The sequence below is a fragment of the Xenopus laevis genome, chromosome 2S, assembly GCF_017654675.1.
Source record: "Xenopus laevis strain J_2021 chromosome 2S, Xenopus_laevis_v10.1, whole genome shotgun sequence".
In the NCBI taxonomy this organism is placed as follows: Eukaryota; Metazoa; Chordata; class Amphibia; order Anura; family Pipidae; genus Xenopus; species Xenopus laevis.
This window is the reverse complement of record NC_054374.1, coordinates 3,775,946-3,797,292: the sequence shown is the minus strand read 5'-3', so window position 1 is coordinate 3,797,292 and position 21,347 is coordinate 3,775,946. Positions and strand designations below refer to the sequence as shown.

The window sequence follows — 21,347 nt, the reverse complement described above, 5'->3', positions numbered from 1 at the left end:
TGTACTTACATAAAAACTAAAAATAATTTGGCAGATGTATCTTCACTTTGCCAACCAGTTATTTTCTCTGCAGTAAAAGCCAGACACCATGGGGCAAATTCACTAACTAGCGAAAATTCGCCAGCGCTGGCTTTGCGCACATCGCAACACTTCGCCAGGAGAAAAGCACCTGAATTGTCAGGCAACCCATTGTTTACTTACAGTATGAGAGCTTTGATACAAGTAGATGGGATGTTGTACCATTATAAGATGTTTACATTTTAGTTTCTTTGTGAGTAGTGATGTCCCGTTTGCTTTGCTGCAAAATATTTGAAAAAATTTGCAAAATGGCAAAACATTTTCTTTTCACTATAAACGCATTAAAGTCAGTGGCCGTTTTTTCTTATGGCAACTTTTTTTCTTCCTAATGCATTAAAGTCAATGAGTGTTATGGGTGTTTTTTCTCTGCAAATTGCAATCCATGGCTGGCGAATAAATTAGTTCATCCCTATTTGCAAGTTTGAATTCTGTTATATAAAATATATTGTGCAAATAGTTGCTGGGATAATGGATTTACTAAAATGAAAATTGGTTGCAGCCAGCAGGAATTTTGTAAAATACAGCACAAGTGCAAAACAAAAAACAATATGTTAAATTTGTTGTTGAAGGGGATATTAGAGGGACTGATGTAAAGTTATGCAGAGAAGAGCAATCAAGATGGCAAGCAGGCACAATGGGGGTCGGCTGGGTCGCCAATCTATACAGAGGAAGAGGGTAGTTTTATGTAAATTGAATTAAAGAAACTCCTTTGTACCTGACAGATTTATTTCTTGGGTAGGCAGGGGCTGTACCTTTTAAGAGAATGTGTTTAATAAAGTAAGATATAGTCAAAGGTAGGGATGTATCTTTAGGACAAGGTGTATATACTGTATAGTAAGGAAGCTGAAGAACAGTTGAAGAATGCCATGATAATTTATTAAGTATTGAATTAAATCAAACATACCATAAACTTCTCTGAATAGCTGCTAAATCCAATCTGCTGAAGCCAGTGTTGCACCTCAAGTGGTTTCCAGTTAGGGACTGAGCGTGCAATGCGACGAGGAACCTCTTCTCCCATCATGTGCAGGGCCTTTTTAGCCAGAGAAGATACTGTGCCATCTGTGCAGTAACATACTATCCTCCTTAGGCTTTGTGTTGCACCAATTTCATTGAACAGCTGCAGGCAAGACAAACATTTTAGCGCTTTTCATCTTTTTTAATATTAGGGTAGAACTACACGAGTGTTTTGAAATGCGATTCCGATGCGAGGAAGCGCAGGCTTCACGTCAGATGCACCGAATCTAAGGTAGGCATAAGGAATGTCGGATGCGATTGTCGGATGAAGATGCAATATGCAGCGTTCGCATCCGACAGTCGTGACATATGCACGCTGTGACAATGTCAGACTTTCCTATTACTTACCTTAGATTAGGCGCATTAGACGTGACACCTGCAATTCCACGCATCGCGTCGGAACGGACGTGTGGAATCCGTTCCGACGTGGCGCGTGGAATCGCAGGTGTTATTAGACGTGACACCTGCGATTCCACGCGTCGCGACGGAACGGAAGGTATTACATGTAAAAACGCCCGTGTAGTTCTACCCTAATCCTTTGGCTGATGTACAGCATCAGTAACCCCAGTTCTAGATAGCAAGTGCAAGTATATGTTTGTTACTATTTGTAATCTTGGCATTCTACTCATAAAAAAATTAAACCTATGTTAAAAATGGACTTTTTTTGTAAAAATAGAAATCATTTCAACATTTATATGATAAATTGACCTGCAGTGGGCATGGTTATAACAAAGTCTAAAGATTAAAGAATATTCAGCCCAAAACAAGCCTACAAGCTGACAGTTTTCTTTTGCACATGGATATGACCCTGGGGCAGTTGTGGGTCCTCCGGTACAGCACTTGACACTGCAGCAAATGTATTTGGCTTGTTTGGCAAGGTTGGAACATAATGGGGCTTAGGAAGACCCATCGCGAGAGGTCAACATCAACGAGCTGATGCAATGCTCAACTGATGCGATTGCAATCAACTGATTCTAATCTGCCCAATAGATATCTGGATGCTTCAGTCAGACGGGAAGTTGGGAAGACCTATACATGGGCCAGTATCTCTTCTCTCACCATGTATGGACAGCTTCAGGAAGAGATGTGCCCATTTATATGAATAAACAATCTACAGTATACAATCTAATAAGGCTCACTGTGAAGAATAATCTGTTATTATATGCCCATACGTATACAGTATGTCCTGGATACACAGACAAAGGCAATTTAAGTCTGTATAGGGTTGCCCATGGACATACAGAGAAAGCAGGAGGCCACTGGAGCACTGACTGAGTTTCAATTTATCTTTATAATAAATGTACTTTCTAAAAGTTTATGTGGCATAAAATGATTCTGGGGATGTAATACTTTGTGTTCCCTATGTCAGTGAGAACAATGTTTTAACTGCTCAGCCTGCTATTGCACATTAGTAATGATTGGGTCTCTGTGGCCTGAGAATAACTCCCAAAGAAACTAAAGGGGAGTTGTCTGCCTATTCATGTCTTAGACACTAACACAGAATTGTTTGTGGGCCCTATCCAACATTATATCTGAAAATATCCAACATTATATCTGAAAATATCCAACATTATATCTGAAAATATCCAACATTATATCTGAAAATATCCAACATTATATCTGAAAATATCCAACATTATATCTGAAAATATCCAACATTATATCTGAAAATTATATCTGAAATGACATTCACTACTCACCGTTTATAACTGATGACATCACTACTCACCGTTTATAACTGATGACATCAGAACTCACCGTTTATAAGGATATAATTTACAAGATATTCATGGCTTTTGTGTATTATATATGGTTTTTATATGGTCATGAAACTCCTCGGTAACTTATAATATCCTTATATTTTACAAGAGGGGGTACTTTATTCACTATATAATTTACAAGATATTCATGGCTTTTGTGTATTATAAGGATATAATTTATAAGATATTCATGGCTTTTGTGTATTATAAGGATATAATACACAAAAAAACTATGAATATCTTGTAAATTATATCCTTATAAACGGTGAGTTCTGATGTCATTTCTGTCACATGACTCACTGAAATTTGTGTATTATAATAAATAAAGTACCCCCAGTTGTAAAATATGAGGATATTAGAAGTTACCTCGGTGTTCCATGACCTGTATAAAAACACTCGGCCTTCGGCCTCGTGTTTTTATATGGTCATGAAACTCCTCAGTAACTGATAATATCCTTATATTTTACAAGAGGGGGTACTTTATTCACTATATAATTTACAAGATATGTTTTTGTATATTTGTGTATTGTATATATATATATATATATATATATATATATATATATATATATATATATATATATATATATATAAACAAGCTGCTGTGTAGCCGTGGGGGCAGCCATTCAAAGTTGAAAAAGGAGAATAGGCACAGGTTACACAGCAGATAACAGATACATTTTGTAGTATACAATGGGATTCTACAGAGCTTACTGTTTATTAACAATGTATCCTGTGCTTGAATGGCTGCCACCAACAATGCTGAACCAGGGTGGGTGAGCGTGAGCACTTGTGTGAATAGGTGCTTGTGCATGAAATTGTATTACAGGGAAGTAGAACACACATCAGGGACATGGGCCCGGACTTGTAGGTGACAGAGTAGGTACGCGCCTGGTGCCCTCCAACTTTGTGCCCTAAGCACTTGTCTCTTCTGCCTTCCCCTAGTTCTGGTCCTGACCACCATTGTTACACAGCAGCTTGTAAATACACACAATAGCAGTGTTTTTGTAGCTAACACACAGGTTTTATTAGGGCAGGGCAGCAGTACATTATATTTTCGATGTTACTTTTCCTTTAAGATCCAATGTTTGGCCAGAGCAAAAAATCCCACCAGCCCAATATCGGCCAATCAGAAAGTGGCCATATCGAGAAATAATCACCAAACAAGGGTATCTTAAGGTGTATGGCCACTTTCAGCCAGTGGCGTAATTAGATATTACTGGGCCCCACAGCAAATTATTTTTCAGGCCCCCAAAATGTTTAGAGGTTGACTTGTTTCTCCAATATTTATTGAAATTGTATATGAATTAGGGCCTCATGGGGCCCCTATACCTCCTGGGCCCCCCTGCAGCCGCAGGGTCTGCTTTCTCTATAGTTACGCCCCTGCTTTCAGCGCTGCTCATACTTACCTTTATGTTCTTCTGTTGACACTTTATTGATACTTCAACACACAAGTAAAATGCAGCAATGCACTGTGCCTCTAATCGAGAGCTGTCAAGCAAGGGCACAAGTCTCTGAAGATCATCACCCGTACGACCTTGAGTGTTATCACTACTATCCAGAAGGAAACGGGCGAATTCCTGGGGATCCAGAGAAGAGATGAATGGTTCTACTAATGCCAATGTGCCAGACCTTTCCACATCCTTTTCAATTTCTTTGTTTGTTGCCAACACAGTGATAGCAAGACAGGCGTGGAACCGGATCAGATCATCCTCCTTGGAAAAGGCCAGAGGGAAAAGCCATTCTGCTGCTCTCTTTTCAATCATGAGGTGCTGGTTACAGGGTCCACTATACATAGCACAGTTGGCCAAAGCCACAGCGCAGTGCCGCAACACCACTGGGTCAGTACAGCGGCACCAAAAGAGGATGTAGTCCAGGCCTCCATCATAAATAAGCTGGTTGCACGTCTCCTCTGTATGTTTGAACATGTGCTGCAGGATGCCAGAGAGGCTGCGCGCCAGTTGTGGGTCTTCCTTGTCTTGAGTCAGGTTCAGAATCACACCCAGTCCAACTCGGGCAATGCGATCTCTGGAAATGTAAATGACACAGACAAAATGAGAATGCTTAAAGGGATACTGTCATGGGAAAAAACATTTTTTTCAAAAGTAAATCAGCTAATAGTGCTGCTCCAGCAGAATTCTGCACTGAAATCCATTTCTCAAAAGAGCAAACAGATTTTTTTATATTCAATTTTGAAATCTGACATGAGGCTAGACATTTTGTCAATTTCCCAGCTGCCCCCAGTCATGTGACTTGTGCCTGTACTTTAGGAGAGAAATGCTTTCTGGCAGGCTGCTGTTTTTCCTTCTCAATGTAACTGAATGTGTCTCAGTGAGACCTGGATTTTACTATTGAGTGTTGTTCTTAGATCTACCAGGCAGCTGTTATCTTGTGTTAGGGAGCTGCTATCTGGTTACCTTCCCATTGTTCTTTTGTTTGGCTACTGAGGGGGAAAGGGAGGGGATGATATCAGTCCAACTTGCAGTACAGCAGTAAAGAGTGATTGAAGATTATCAGAGCACAAGTCACATGACTTGGGGCAGCTAGGAAATTGACAAAATGTCTAGCCCCATGTCAGATTTCAAAATTGAATATAAAAAAATCTGTTTGCTCTTTTGAGAAATGGATTTCAGTGCAGAATTCTGCTGGAGCAGCACTATTAACTGATTCATTTTGAAAAAAAAATTTTTTCCCATGACAGTATCCCTTTAATGTTATACCTACAACAGCGAATCTAAATCTTATACAAATATATATCTGCTGCAAAATAATAAGTCTGAGTTGACAACACCGGGCCTGAAAAAGTCTGAAAAAAAGCTACATTTACACAATTACTGGCACTGTAAACATAATATTTGCTAGTGCACCATTTGGACAGAATAACTGAAATTAAGCGATTCCTATAGCCTTTAGTTAATTTTCTACATCTTTCTATGGAAGGTTTTCTGCAACAGAGACCCAACCCAACTTTCAGACAATGGGATTAATAAGAAAAGGTTTTGCACAGGGCTGAATCCTACCCCTGGACCCCTGCCTTGAAATCATCTTTTGCCCCAACTCTATTTTATGATCTCTGCGTAATTCAAGATAAGATTTTGTATTTATTTCCAGCTTTTTAATGTTATTCTACTGCAAATAAAAAAATACATATGTGAATACCATATCATTCTCTACAATTTGCTACCAGAACTGGCACATTCCTTGCAAGGAATGGATATTTTTTGGGTGTTTGTGGTGCTACCCCCCTCCCATTCTTATCCACTCCCACTTAGCTATTGTTGGGAATGCATTTAGAAGAGCCAAATTTTCCATTTTAAAAAACTAAAACAAATTGGCACCTCTGATAACTGTGCACTCGCTGCCCTGCCATGACTGTATGTGGATCTCATATTGCTCCAGTCAAACATTGCCCCTGTTTGGCTGCATGGGCTGCACAAATAGTTTGTTAGTTTTGGACCTTGATTTCAGGAAAGCTAAAAAAAACAAAACAAGTAGTATGCTCCAACACCAAAGAAAGATATGTTGCAGTTGTGAACACAAAGCTAACTTGGAACACAAAGTCCTTTCGAGCATGCTGCATCCTAAGACACAAAAGCAAATCAATAGTGGAGGTTGCATAAAAATAATACATTTTTGCTTGCCCTTTGCTATGTTTGAATAACCTCTTAGTCTCTATTCTGCTCAAGTGACATAAAGATATAAATGTTTCTTCCATGACACAACAGTTAAGAATTGCAGCATTGATACATAAGGATTTGCTTGCGGTAACTTAGCATGACATCTTTTTATACTTCTCCCAAAGTTCTTAAGCTTCTTGTTATTAATAATAATTACATATATTGCCGCATTGTACAATAAATGGGTGTCTACAGATTACATACAAAAACAACCAATAACCAGTGCAAGAGGTAGAAAGCACCCTGCCCAAAAACAATATTACAATTGCCCACTATTATTACCAATATCCAGGTCTATATTCTATTATAAAAGACTGGAAGAGGACCCAACTCATAAATATACAAAGGAATTAAAATAAGTTATCAGTGGTCTCTCCCCCCCCCTCCCCGCAGACACACTTAATGGACTTGATATCAGTGAATCCCAGAATTGGTACCTTTTACATGTTACCCAAAATAAGGAAACCCAGGGCGACCCATCATCTCTGGTATTGGAACATTAACTGAGGGCATATCTGGCTGGGTAGAAAATATCCTGAAGCCAATTGTAAGAAAAACACCCAGCTTTATACAAGACACCACTGACCTTTTAAACAAACTGGCCAATATAGGTCCACTTCCAGAGGGCACCATCCTAGGTACCATGGAGGTGGAGTCTCTGTATCCCAACATCCCACATGAAGACGGTATTGCAGCCTGCCAGCACTTCCTAGAAATAAATCATATACCCATAGTACCAACTGTACAACTGATCAGGTTTATACTGACACACAACTACTTCTCTTTAGGGGATGCCATATACCTCCAACTGATGGGAAGTGCTATGGGAAGCAAAATGGCACCTCAGCATGCCAATCTGTTTATGGCCCAGCTAGAGGAAAATTACCTGGCTTCCTGCAACACCAGGCCCTTAATCTATTTACGGTATATAGATGACATACTTATCATATGGACAGCATGAAGAACTATTGGCATTCCACCAAAGATGTAACCAATTCCACCCACCATCAACCTTATCCTTAACCACTCTTACTCGCATCAACTTCTTGGATACAACCATCTACATCAAAAATGGAACTATACAAACATCCCTATACCAAAAACCAACAGGCCGTCCTGCATATCTTATGTGGGACAGTTTTCCTCCTCATCACATAAAAAAATCAATTGTGTTTAGCCAGGCTCTGAGATACAACCGGATTTGCTCAAACCTTGATGACAGAAATAAACATCTCCATTCCTTACGGAAAACTTTTGTTAATCAGGGATCCCATCCGAAGGTTATTGATGATCAACTCCACAGAGCAACTCAAATACCCAGAGACACACTCTTGGATTACAAAGAATTACTACCTATTGTAGTTATCTACAACCCACAACTGAACATTATTAGAAAAATAGCCCTTCAACCCAAGCTCCATACAGATACCCGACTAAAACAAAGATTCCCGGAACTACCTCTCTTGTCTTATAGACAACCACCCAATCTGAGGAAAATGATTGTCACAAGTCTCTTCCTAAAACAACTAAAGCAGCGACATTTCCTGCAACAGCAACAGATGTGAAACCTGCAAATCCATCCTGTGCAAAGATCAAGTTGCAATTCCCAATACACAAAAAGTCTACACATTCTGGACCACTATTCGTGTGCTTCATCCAATGTGGTCTATATGATTTCATGTACTGGGTGCTCTACAGGAGGCAGATACAAAAATTGTGCACAAGGATGAACCATCACAGACCAAATCAACAGCAAATCATGTGATACACCAATGGGGCAACATTTCTACAGTCTAAATCACAGTCTTCAGGTCTTAATTCTAAAAGGGAACTTAAAACTGAACGAGAAAGGAAGATTTAGGAATTCAAATTTATGTTATTTAACACATTAAGACAGGGCCTTAATTTAGGGTCAGGTTTCATGTGACACTATGTGACCTGACTGAATCCAGACTTCTGGACTATTTACAACCCACCCTAATTCATTGTATTATCTGTACAATTGATCTCTATCTGTAACTTCCTAATTTATTCCCCATGAATCCCTTTCACTGATCTAACAGAATATTTGCTGTGCCTTTCCAGCTTTCATTTGTATTTTGCCTGACGAAGGGGCCATGGTGCTCTTGCAATCTATTTTATTTTATTGTTAGCCAATATAGATATCACTTCTACAATACTATTTGTTATTTTTGTTTTGTGACAAATTTGTAAAAATTTCCCTCCCCACCCCTAATTTGCATATGCAAATTAGAATTCGGATTCGGTTCGGCCTGGCAGAAGGATTCGTCCGAATCCAAATCCTGCTGAAAAAGGCCGAATCCTGTCCGAATCCTGAAGCCCGAAGCCCCTGCATTGCTAACAACCAAAACTGGGTGTGCAGAGCTATAGGGTTCTATATCCATTATATTAGCATTTTAAGTGATTTAATCTAGATATAATAATACCTCCCAACATTTTGGAAATAGAAAGAGGGACAAAAAGATTTGCCACACTTAGCTTGGTGAAATATTTTTGATCACGCCCACTTTTGTGGCCACGTCCCCTAATTACCATGTTCATTTTACAAAATTTGGCAGATTATAAAAGTTTGAACACATTTCTTTGGTTGTTATGTGTTATTACAGTTTTGCTAATGAAGATGAATCGCCCTTTAAACTGCAAGTCACAGTTTACCCAAGAGACCTGCTTATCTTACATTCAGGGGCATAACTACAGAAGAAGCAGACCCGGTGGCTGCAGGGGGGCCCAAGAGGCATAGGGGGCCCCATAAGGCTCTAATTAATTAGGAATTTTAATATATATTGTTAATACAGGGCAACCATTTGATATTTCAGGAGCCCTAAAATTATTTTGCTGTGGGGCCCAGTAACATCTAGTTATGCCACTGCTTACATTGTTACAATTGCTTCTGTGCTTATCTTAAATTGTTGCTTCTTTGCTTATCTTAAATTGTTATAAAAGTATCTAAGTGCAGCTGGGGATCGTTGTGGGCTCTCTGCCAAAAGCCAATGTTTTTGAAACTTTGTATCTTTTTTTTGGTTGTTCAGTGCAGGAGATCAAAGAGAAAGTAGGGACATTTCAGTAATAATCCGGGACTGTGGGTTGAACTGTCAAAATCTGGAGGTAATTATAACCTCATTTTCACACAAACAAAAGATTACACATTATTTTCAATCACAAATACAAACTTTTTGACAGTGTGCCTTTAAGCTGCTGCAGGGAACGGAAATTGCTCTACATGTGCAGCTGCTTAGCAAAACCACACAAAGTTCCCATTGCAAACAGGAAAGTCAACTGCATAAGAGCATCACAATACATAATATATGTGCAGCTATCCTTCTAAGGGCAAGGGATTTATCAATGTAGAGGCCAAATACATCGCCGATATATTGATGAGCACAAAGTAAGGGTCTTATAAGTGCCCAGTCGGAGAAACAATAATTGCACAGAATGATTTATTTTGCCTTAGCAGTATCAGCTTCCTATAATAATCATAATTTTACCTTTGGTAGAAATATTACATTTGGGAAATTGTTTTTTCAATGCTTACATTTTAGCTCCTAAAGGGTTGGGAATGCAGCTTTACAGTGAATGAAAACATACCTGGCCAAATTTCAATTGTCAATTGACAATGAAATATCAACAGATTTTCTGTAAAATTTAGAACAGTGGTCCCCAACCAGTAGCTCTTGAGTAACATGTTGCTCTCCAGCCCCTTGGATGTTGCTCCCAGTGGCCTCAAAGCAGGTACTAATTTTTGAGTTCCTAGCTTGGTGGCAAGTTTTGGTTGTATAAAAACCAGATGTTCTGCCAAACAGAACCTCAATGTAGGGTGACAATCCACATAGGGGTTACCAAATGGCCAATCACACCACTTATTTGGCACCCCAAGAACATTTTTCATGCTAGTGTTGCTCCCCAACTCCTTTTACTTCTGAATGATGCTCGCGGGTTCAAAAGGTTGGGGATCCCTGATTTAGAAGATAAAGGGGTAGTTGGCCTTTAAATTAACTTTAATGCTAGTTTAGACCGTGATATATTGAGATATAGTTGGTCTTAAATTGTATTTCTTGTGGCTAATTTAATTATTTCATTGCTTGTTCAGCAGCTCTCCAGTTTGTTCTTTTTTAGCAGCTATTTGGTTGCTAGGGTCCAATTTACTAGGCCGTGGTTTGACTAAAAGCCTGGAATATGAATAGATAGAATTGAATAGAAATAGAAGGAATACAAAGTTACAATAACATTGTAGTCTCACAGAGCAATAGTTGTTTTGTTGCTGGGGTCCCTTTAATTTAAGAGCTGGAAAGAGGTAAAAGAGAAAGGATATAAAAAATTAAAAAATGAAGACCAGTCAAAAAGTTGTTTTAACATAATAAATGTTAACTTAAAGTTGAACTACCCCTTTAACTTGACACAATACAGTCATTTTCATCTAATCCGATGCCTGACAAAAAGTCCTATAAAACGAATGACAATTTAACTTGTAGTCTTGTATGGGAGGGTGGGGTTGTTTACTTTAACTAGAAAAGGCTTCTTGTAATGGGAGATACCGCAGTGTATTTATATATAGAATATATTTATGTATACAGTAATTAGGGATGCACCCAATCCACTATTTTGGATTTGGCCGAACCCCTGAATCCTTTGTGAAAGATTCGGCCGAATACCGGATCTAAATTTGCATTTGCAAATTAGGGGTGGGAATGCAAAAACATTTTTTACTTCCTTGTTTTGTGACAAAAAGTCACACGATTTACCTCCCCGACCCTAATTTGCATATGCAAATTAGGATTCGTATTTGGTTCAGCCGGGTAGAAGGATTCGGCCGAATCCAAATCCTGCTGAAAAAGGCCGAATCCTGGCCAAATCCTGAACCGAATCCTGGATTTGGTGCATCCCTAACAGTAATACATACATACATAAATGCATCGAAAGCACATAGGGTGATACAGATGAGGGCCCTTTAGCTACGAGCACAGAGATGCATTAAAGGGATCTCACCCACCTTTGCTTTTGTGTTATGGTCCGTTATTAGGGAACACTAAGGGGCAGATGTATGAAGGGTCGAATATCGAGGGTTAATTAACCCTCGATATTCGACTAGGAACTAAAATCGTTCGACTTCGAATATCGAAAATAGCGCAAATCCTGCGAGCGAATGATCGAAGGATTATTCGTTCGATCGAACGATTAAATCCTTCGAATCGAACGATTCGAAGGATTTTAATACAACGATCGAAGGAATATCCTTCGATCAAAAAATCTCAGGCAAGCCTATGGGGACCTTCCCCATAGGCTAACATTGACTTCGGTAGCTTTTAGCTGCCGAAGTAGGGGGTCGAAGTTTTTCTTAAAGAGACAGTACTTCGACTATCGAATGGTCGAATAGTCGAACGATTTTTACTTCGAATCGTTCGATTCGAAGTCGAAGTAGTAGTCGAAGGTCGAAGTAGCCCATTCGATGGTCGAAGTAGCCCAAAAAACACTTCGAAATTCGAAGTTTTTTTAATTCGAATCCTTCACTCGAGCTTCATGAATCGGCCCCTAAGAGGCATATATATATTTTTATATGTTTTTTGAAGTGTATTTTCAAATGGTAAACTGCTATCCATAGGAATGAATAAAAAGTACCGTATATACTCGTGTATAAGCCGACCCGTGTATAAGCCGAGGTACCTAATTTTACCTACAAAAACTGGGAAAACGTATTGACTTGCGTATAAGCCTAGGGTGAGAAATAAAGCTAAAGACTCTCTGTGTCTCACTTCTGTGTGCTGTGCTCACTGAAACAACACTTCAGTGACAGGTCTCAGAGTCACGTGACTCCCCTCCCCCTCCTCACCTGCAGGTCCTGTACAGAGATCTCCATGTTGGTGAGGTACAGGTAAGGGACTCCACTGCCGGCTCCCTTAAGTATGCTTAAGTATGCTTAAAGCGATTCTGACACGTTCCTATAAAAATCATAGGAACGTGTCAGTATGAAGAAAATGCTGCACATAAAATATTTCTGCAATATTATGCTGCACATACCGGTAAAATATTTCCTGCAAAGGCCCCCCCCGCAAATCCGCCCCCAGCCCTGCGCACCTTTCTCAGACGAATCGGTTCCTGCACTGACTGATCTTCCGGGTTGCTTCACTGACGCAGGGCTGGGGGCGGAGCGATCCTTCCATATAAGGATCGCTCCGCCCCCAGCCCTGCGTCAGTGAAGCAACCCGGAAGATCAGTCAGTGCAGGAACCGATTCGTCTGAGAAAGGTGCGCAGGGCTGGGGGCGGATTTGCGGGGGGGGCCTTTGCAGGAAATATTTTACCGGTATGTGCTCAGCCTATGGAAGGATCGCTCCGCCCCCAGCCCTGCGTCAGTGAAGCAACCCGGAAGATCAGTCAGTGCAGGAACCGATTCGGCTGAGAAAGGTGCGCAGGGCTGGGGGCGGATTTGCGGGGGGGGGGCCTTTGCAGGAAATATTTTACCGGTATGTGCAGCATAATATTGCAGAAATATTTTATGTGCAGCATTTTCTTCATACTGACACGTTCCTATGATTTTTATAGGAACGTGTCAGAATCGCTTTAAGCATACTTCCGGGGTTCTGCAGGTCAGAAGCTGCCGGTCGGAAGCACATCAGTAACTTACCCGCGTATAAGCCGAGGCAGCGTTTTTCAGCTTGTTTCGGCTTATACGCGAGTATATACGGTAGATGAGTTTTTCTTTGGTGAGCTCTAATTTCACACTTTGATAAGTATGTCCATAACAGTGTATACACCAGCTCCACATTCAAATAGGAGATGTTTATCCGAAGTATACAGAGGCAGAGTGCTAATAAATGCTGAAAAACTGGCCCGGATTTCCTTGTTTAGTTCCCCAAAGGCCATGCATGCGCCGGATCGCTGGGGAGTTGCAACTCCCCGGTACTCTCTATAATGCGGCTGGGCGCCATGCCGCTCCTGAAATTTTGCTGCCCTAGGTCCGGCCCATTGTGGCCTCACCACAAATCTGGACCTGCTGAAAAATATAGCAGTAGTGATGGGTAATGGGTAAATCTATTTTTTTTACAATTACAAAAAAAATAAAGATGTGAAATTCACTCAGGTAGCTTGGAAAAGACAATAACATTCATAACAATTTAGGCACATTTAATATATTTGTGATAACAAAAAAAACATTGTGTACAGTAGTCCTAAGAGCGGCATAGAACAAAATTACAGCTAAAGGTCACAAAATTAATTTATTTTTGCCTGCAAAACTGCTGTTTCATTAAAGGGATACTGTCATGGAAAAAAATTTTTTTTTCTAAATGAATCAGTTAATAGTGCTACTCCAGCAGAATTCTGCACTGAAATCCATTTCTCAAAAGAGCAAACAGATTTTTTTATATTCAATTTTGAAATCTGACATGGGGCTAGACATTTTGTCAATTTCCCAGCTGCCCCTGGTCATGTGACTTGTGCCTGCACTTTAGGAGAGAAATGCTTTCTGGCAGGCTGCGGTTTTTTCCTTCTCAATGTAACTGAATGTGTCTCAGTGGGACCTGGATTTTACTATTGAGTGCTGTTCTTAGATCTACCAGGCAGTTGTTATCTTGTGTTAGGGAGCTGTTATCTGGTTACCTTCCCATTGTTCTTTTGTTTGGCTGCTGGGGGGAAAAGGGAGGGGGGTGATATCACTCCAACTTGCAGTACAGCAGTAAAGAGTGACTGAAGTTTATCAGAGCACAAGTCACATGACTTGGGGCAGCTGGGAAATTGACAATATGTCTAGCCCCATGTCAGATTTCAAAATGGAATATAAAAAAATCTGTTTGCTCTTTTGAGAAATGGATTTCAGTGCAGAATTCTGCTGGAGCAGCACTATTAATGGATTAATGTTTTTTGCCATGACAGTATCCCTTTAAGTATGCTGTTTGTTTTTGCACACCGTTTTCCAACTCAAGCACCACAAATCACAAGTTAAGTGTACGGGATAAACAGAAGTTTTCCATGTGGGGCTGCACATCAGAACTATTGCAATGGGGCCCTGCACTTAATACATGTTCCTGGGCAAGCAGTGTATACAGAATTCCTCTTCACGTGCATGCTGTTTGCAATTGCATTGTCAGTGTATATACAAGATTTATTAGCCTGACTGCGAGGACCCAAGCCAAATGAGTTCATGTAGCTGCAGCTAAACCTGCTAAACTGCATCACCAGTTGGCCTTTCATTTGATCAGATATAAAGACTTGCCCAGGTGAGCTCACACTCACAGCCCTACAGCTGTTGATGAGATTCAGCAGGAAGACGGCAGGTAAAACATAACTCACAGGAGAAGGGCAGCGGAATTGATTCTTTTTGTTTGTACACAAAATATTTTTTAGCAAAAATTACCTGTTTTCTGCCACAAGAACCTGTTCGAGGAGCTGACAAGCCTGATATCTCACTGATGCCTCTGAAGACTGAAGAAGTGAGAGGAGCCGGTCCAATGCCCCCTCCAGCCTTATGGTTTCACACAAGCCCTGAGCAACTTCTCTGCCAACTGCCGGCATCACCCAAGCCTCCTCAACCATTTGGAAAATATCTGCCATATTGTTGCGAATACTCTGATCATCCACCGCCTGCTTCAGGTTGGAAATGGTGAGATGGAGGTCAGGTAGGACTTTATCCAATGATGTCTGTGCATCCTCACTGATCCCTGGGGATACATCGTTTGTGCCCGTTCCCCCCGACGTCTGCCACCAGCACATGCTATTCACATAGCTCGGAACTGCAAGGCGATCGCTCTTAAACATGGTTAGACACCGGACGATTTTATTATAGGCTGAAAGAAGAAGGGTGAGGACCATGAATCCTTTATGGAAGCAGCGACTGGACTGTAACAGCCTAATTGGGGACCATTTAATTCGCTCAGGAAAATATATAGTCAGTAAAGATTTGGGTTATTTCATAAAGTGGCAGCAGCAAAAGAGGAAACTAAACTCACACAGTGACAACAAAGGGAAGAAAGAGGTAATGAAACAAAGGAGACGGCACCAGGCGATCATCCTATAGATTCCACACACAGATACAATGTAATGGCTCCTCTCTGTATAACAATATTGTGCAGCCTCAGTCCCCTCTGTATAACAATATTGTGCAGCCTCAGTCCCCTCTGTATAACAATATTGTGGTGCCTCAGTCCCCTCTGTATAACAATATTGTGGTGCCTCAGTCCCCTCTGTATAACAACATTGTGCAGCCTCAGTCCCCTCTGTATAACAACATTGTGCAGCCTCAGTCCCCTCTGTATAACAATATTGTGGTGCCTCAGTCCCCTCTGTATAACAATATTTTGCAGCCTCAGTCCCCTCTGTATAACAATATTTTGCAGCCTCAGTCCCCTCTGTATAACAATATTTTGCAGCCTCAGTCCCCTCTGTATAACAATATTTTGCAGCCTCAGTCCCCTCTGTATAACAATATTTTGCAGCCTCAGTCCCCTCTGTATAACAATATTGTGGTGCCTCAGTCCCCTCTGTATAACAATATTTTGCAGCCTCAGTCCCCTCTGTATAACAATATTTTGCAGCCTCAGTCCCCTCTGTATAACAATATTGTGGTGCCTCAGTCCCCTCTGTATAACAATATTGTGGTGCCTCAGTCCCCTCTGTATAACAATATTGTGGTGCCTCAGTCCCCTCTGTATAACAACATTGTGCAGCCTCAGTCTCCTCTGTATAACAACATTGTGCAGCCTCAGTCCCCTCTGTATAACAATATTGTGGTGCCTCAGTCCCCTCTGTATAACAATATTGTGGTGCCTCAGTCCCCTCTGTATAACAATATTGTGCAGCCTCAGTCTCCTCTGTATAACAACATTGTGCAGCCTCAGTCCCCTCTGTATAACAATATTGTGGTGCCTCAGTCCCCTCTGTATAACAATATTTTGCAGCCTCAGTCCCCTCTGTATAACAATATTTTGCAGCCTCAGTCCCCTCTGTATAACAATATTGTGCAGCCTCAGTCCCCTCTGTATAACAATATTGTGGTGCCTCAGTCCCCTCTGTATAACAATATTGTGGTGCCTCAGTGAAGGTTATTGGAGCCTGGCAGATGAATGAGAGTAAAGAGAAGTCACAATGTACCAGTATGAGACACTATGACTGGAATGAGTTGAAGCAGAGACACAGCCGAGAAGCTGCAGAAGAGTCAGAGTTTAGAGAAGTCCATTTGTGGGAGTCGGGCGTTGACTCAGCTTCCTGTCCTGGTTGCTGTTCCCTTTCATGACAGTTGTTTGTTCTGCCGGCTCTGAAGTTTTCTCTGTCCTCCTCCTCCTCCTCCTCCTCCTGTGTCTGACTCTTTCCTCCTGCTTCTGTCCCCGGTGTGGGAGCCTCAATACGACAGTAAACTGCAGGGTCACATCATGTTCCTCGGCCCCACCTCTTGTCTACAGTCGCATCTCGTCTCTGTGGCAACAACATCCTCTCTCAGATGATTGACAGAAGGAGGCAAAGACTGCGTCCAATGAGTGAGCGAGTTTCTTGAGGAGACGCCGTTATTGGTTGTAGGGAGGTCTGTCAGCTTGTGTGTTTTGTTTCTGTCAGACCTGTCACATGATGGAAGTTTTCTTTCCAGGAGCAGCAACTTTATATTCACAGATCCGCACACACAAGTTTTTTCTGCAGTGGGGAAACTACCCCTTCTTTTTATTTGTTTACACCACCAATATCAACGTTTCTGGGGGTACGACCTCCCTTCATCAGGATATAAATGTGAAAAAACACCTTTATAGGCATAACCCCGCCTCTTCCCTCCATCACATGTGACCCTTGTCTCAATTAACCCTTATTGCCCATACAGTATTACCAAGAACCCCAATTTAATAGTGAATAAACAGTGAATCAATTATTTAAAAGTCCATTATTACAAATACTATTGTTTCCTTATCCCTGCCTACATGTATTACATCACAAACAGTTACCGACTGATCAAACATAATAAACATAACTTGCGACATTGTGGCAATAAGGGTTAATTGAGACAAGGGTCACATGTGATGGAGGGAAGAGGCGGGGTTATGCCTATAAAGGTGTTTTTTCACATTTATATCCTGATGAAGGGAGGTTGTACCCCCAGAAACGTTGATATTGGTGGTGTAAACAAATAAAAAGAAGGGGTAGTTTCCCCACTGCAGAAAAAACTTGTGTGTGCGGATCTGTGAATATAAAGTTGCTGGGGGGCCGGGTCGACGGATGACCAGCGCCAGTACTGCAGAGCGAGTGACTAAATCCCGGGTGTGCGGTGTATCTATTACATTTCAGTCTTCTTTCCAGCTCTCACCCAGGGCCGGATTTACATAGCGAGCGCAATAGGCCACTGCCGTTTGTCACCCCTGTCCTTTATTGGTGCAAATTTTCATCATCGGGAGCAGAGCAATGGGGATTGGCGACATGTGGTTGGGCAGCATGTCGCCCCCTAAAATCCTTCCACCCTAGGCCCGGGCCTTGGTGGTCTATCCACAAATCCAGGCCTGCTCTCAATTCACCTCACAAGTCTCCACTCTATATAGTCACTGCTTATTCAGGGCAGCGTCGAGCATTTTAATGTACCAACTTTAACTTCTGAGGTCGCAGCCCAGTCTGACGCTGAGCGTGGGGCAATTTAATGTATAATACACCCCAGTCTTAACAGCAAGATGATGGCAGGGGCAATTCAATGTATAATAGCCCCTAGAACTCACAGCAGGATGGAGGCAGGGGCAATTCTATGTATAATCCCCTCCCCCCCAAACACACAGCAGACTGTGTGCAGGTACAATTCCATGTATAAATAACCCCAGAATTCACAGTAGGATGAAGGCAGGGTCTATTGCATGTATATTACTCCCCAGCTGGCTGGACAAAGGGGCAATTCCATTCATAATACAACCCCATATCAAACAGCAGGATGAATGCGGGGTAATTCCATGTATAATATCCCCCAGAACTCACAGCATTCCTCCCAAAACTCATAACAGTGACAGATTCATGGGTAGAACCCCCTGAATCCAGTGTAAGTCTAACATTGCCATTTTGTCTGTACAATAACCTCAGCACATAATCAAAGTAAACTTTATTGTCATCTCAGCAGTATACGAATATACAGTGAGACGAGACAACGGGTATATTGCCTGGGTGTTATAGCGAGGCTCTGTATCACATTTATGTCTATTTCTGGCCAGGTGTGAGTTCACATTTTACTCACATTTTAGGTTTTGTCTCCATTGCGGCTACTTAGGGCGCGCGCGCCCGCGTCTCGTTGGTTATATTGACGCGGGCGTGCTGGCGTGATGCAAGCATTGGCGCGAGTTTCAAATGGGTATTTAAGGGAGCTCAGTTATTCTATCATTGCCAGTTATAGGAGTTTGTTCCTGGTGATATTCGAGCTTTGTGCTATTCTGTTTTGAACCTGTTTGATTCCTGTTGTGACCCCTGCCTGGCTTTTGACTATTCTGACCTCTGGTTCCTGACCCTTGTCTGTATACCGACTACCTCTTCTGCTAAATCCCTTCTGATTGATCTTCCGGTTTGACCCTTGCCTACCTAACTTCGCTTATTTTCTGCCTGCATCGACCCGGCCTGTCTACGATTCTGTCTTAAACCTTGTACCACGACCTTCTACCCAAAAGTCTTTGCTTACAGTTGTGCCCCTTCGCTTGTTTAGGACCTTTTTGCCTTGCACCTCTCATTTTAAGACCTGGCAGCATCTGAGTAGTTGAGGGCTCCTCCCGAGGCCAAAGGCGTCTGCTACAGGCAGAAGCACGAGCCGAGACAAGGGTGCTTGGCATTGGTTCTAGATTCAGGGTGCCAACCGTTACAGTAACCGTGGCAAAAAAAAACTACAATCCACAATACCTGTAGTTTGCACATGAGAAATAGTAGTTCACAAGGGATCACTGCAACATATTGGTAATAATATTAGGGTAATAATATAAAGATATTAGAGGTCACTTGACATTTCATGACGTAATGAGTAGGGATGCACCGAATCCACTTTTTTGGATTCACGAAGGATTCGGCCGAATACCGAACCGAATCCGAACCCTAATTTGCATATGCAAATTAGGGGTGGGAAGGGGAAAACATTTTTTACTTCCTTGTTTTCTGACAAAAAGTCACGCAATTTCCCTCCCTGCCCCTAATTTGCATATGCAAATTAGGATTCGGATTCGGTGCGGCCGGGCAGAAGGATTCGGCCAAATCCGAATCCTGCTGAAAAAGGCCGAATCCTGGCCGAATCCCGAACCGAATCCTGGATTCGGTGCATCCCTAGTAATGAGTAATGAAAAGTAACAACACATTTGTAGCCTTACAGAGGATTTATTTTTACATGGGTCAATGACCCCCATTTGAAAGATGGAACGATTTATAAGAAGATGGCAAATATTTAAAAAAAAAAAAAACTATAAAAAAAACTATTAAAAATAAATAATGAAGGCCAATTGAAAAGTTGCTTAGAATTAGCCACGCTATAAAATACATATATATTGCCTTTAAGGCAAATATGAATCAGCACATTTTTGCAATGTACAATATTTTTTTCAGGGATTTAGTTACCCTTAAATCATCTGATGACAAAGCCTTTGGCTGATGAAAGTCATTTTCCTCAAATGCAGTGTGTGTGTCTTGGGGCTATAAATATAATGGGGAGCATCTGACGATAGAACCCCAGAGATCTCACTGTTTATTTTATAGCTGAGAAAGGCTCAGAAAAAGGAATCCCCACTTGCCCTCTAACAGTTCCTTTCCCATCTAATCCTCTTCTGGGTAATAGTACTACAGGCAGCAAAAAGAAAAAAATATCATCTGGAGGCTGCAATCCATAATGTTTGGAACAGAGCTTTGGCTTGTAAGGGCAATAACAATTATAGTATATAAATTATTAACGGGAAGAAGTTTTTTGAGTGTTTTTATTATGGTTAATGACACTAACTCCAAAGAGAGAACCTTCCAGTGTCAGTATGAAAATGTGGGTGGGCACATGAGTTGTGAACATATCAGCCAAACAATTAAAATAAAACCATATAATAAAACAATTAAAATAAAACCATATAATAAACAATTATAATAAAATCCTTATATGATTTATATACATTATGGTTACATTGCCTTCTTGTTTCATACCAAATAAAGGCAAAGCTGCTGTCCGATGGATTCTCAGTCAGAATCCATACTACGGTATGTATGAGCTACAGATGCAGCTACAATGATCTACTTCTATTTGGAATATTCATTGTTACTGGAACATTACACATATGCTCCTGGAAATGACACCATCATCAATAATCCATACTCATAATATCATTCTTTCACATATGTACAAGTGATATGTGGAGTATTAAATAAAAAAGATCATACAGTCATGTGAAAAAGTTTGGGAACCCCTCCTAATTCTTTGGAGTTTTCTTTATCATTGGCTGAGCTTTCAAAGTAGCAACTTCATTTTAATATATAACATGCCTTATGGAAGCATTAGTATTTCAGCAGTGACATAAAGTTTATTGGATTAACAGAAAATATGCAATATGCATCATAACAAGATTATACAGGTGCTTAGTTTGTTCCTCTCCCCTCCCCTACCTGCTGTAATCTGAACCCAGAGCGATGAGTGATGTCACAGCAAGCTAATATGGCATCTGCTATCCTAAACAAACAGAGACAGTGTTTAGAGCCGTTTACTCAGGTATGGTAAAGCATTCTGCAGAATAAATACAACATTCTAGCTTGCATTACTGTAGCTAAACTATTGGCAATAAATTGTCTCTTCTCCTTTAAGTTAAGTTAGAGTTAGGTCCCCTTTAAAGATACAAATAAAAACTTTCAACA

The 21,347-nt window shown here is 41.0% G+C and overlaps 1 protein-coding gene across 2 annotated transcripts in view; it reads right to left on the bottom strand.

Annotated features, from left to right (window-relative positions):
- sarm1.S (sterile alpha and TIR motif containing 1 S homeolog) overlaps nucleotides 1–16,963 on the bottom strand; it is a 29,674-nt gene extending 12,711 nt beyond the window's left edge. The window contains exons 1-4 of one of the 2 annotated variants that reach the window (XM_018248775.2): nucleotides 16,629–16,963; nucleotides 14,896–15,325; nucleotides 4,262–4,880; nucleotides 983–1,195 (exon numbers count right to left, since the gene is read on the bottom strand). In XM_018248775.2, the coding sequence (XP_018104264.1) occupies nucleotides 983–1,195; nucleotides 4,262–4,880; nucleotides 14,896–15,296 (1,233 nt within the window). In that variant the 5' untranslated portion in view covers nucleotides 15,297–15,325; nucleotides 16,629–16,963. Of the gene's footprint in view, nucleotides 1–982; nucleotides 1,196–4,261; nucleotides 4,881–14,895; nucleotides 15,545–16,628 lie in introns of those variants that run through there. The other variant, XM_018248774.2, reaches the window with a different exon arrangement.
- Between the last annotated feature and the right edge of the window lie 4,384 nt (nucleotides 16,964–21,347).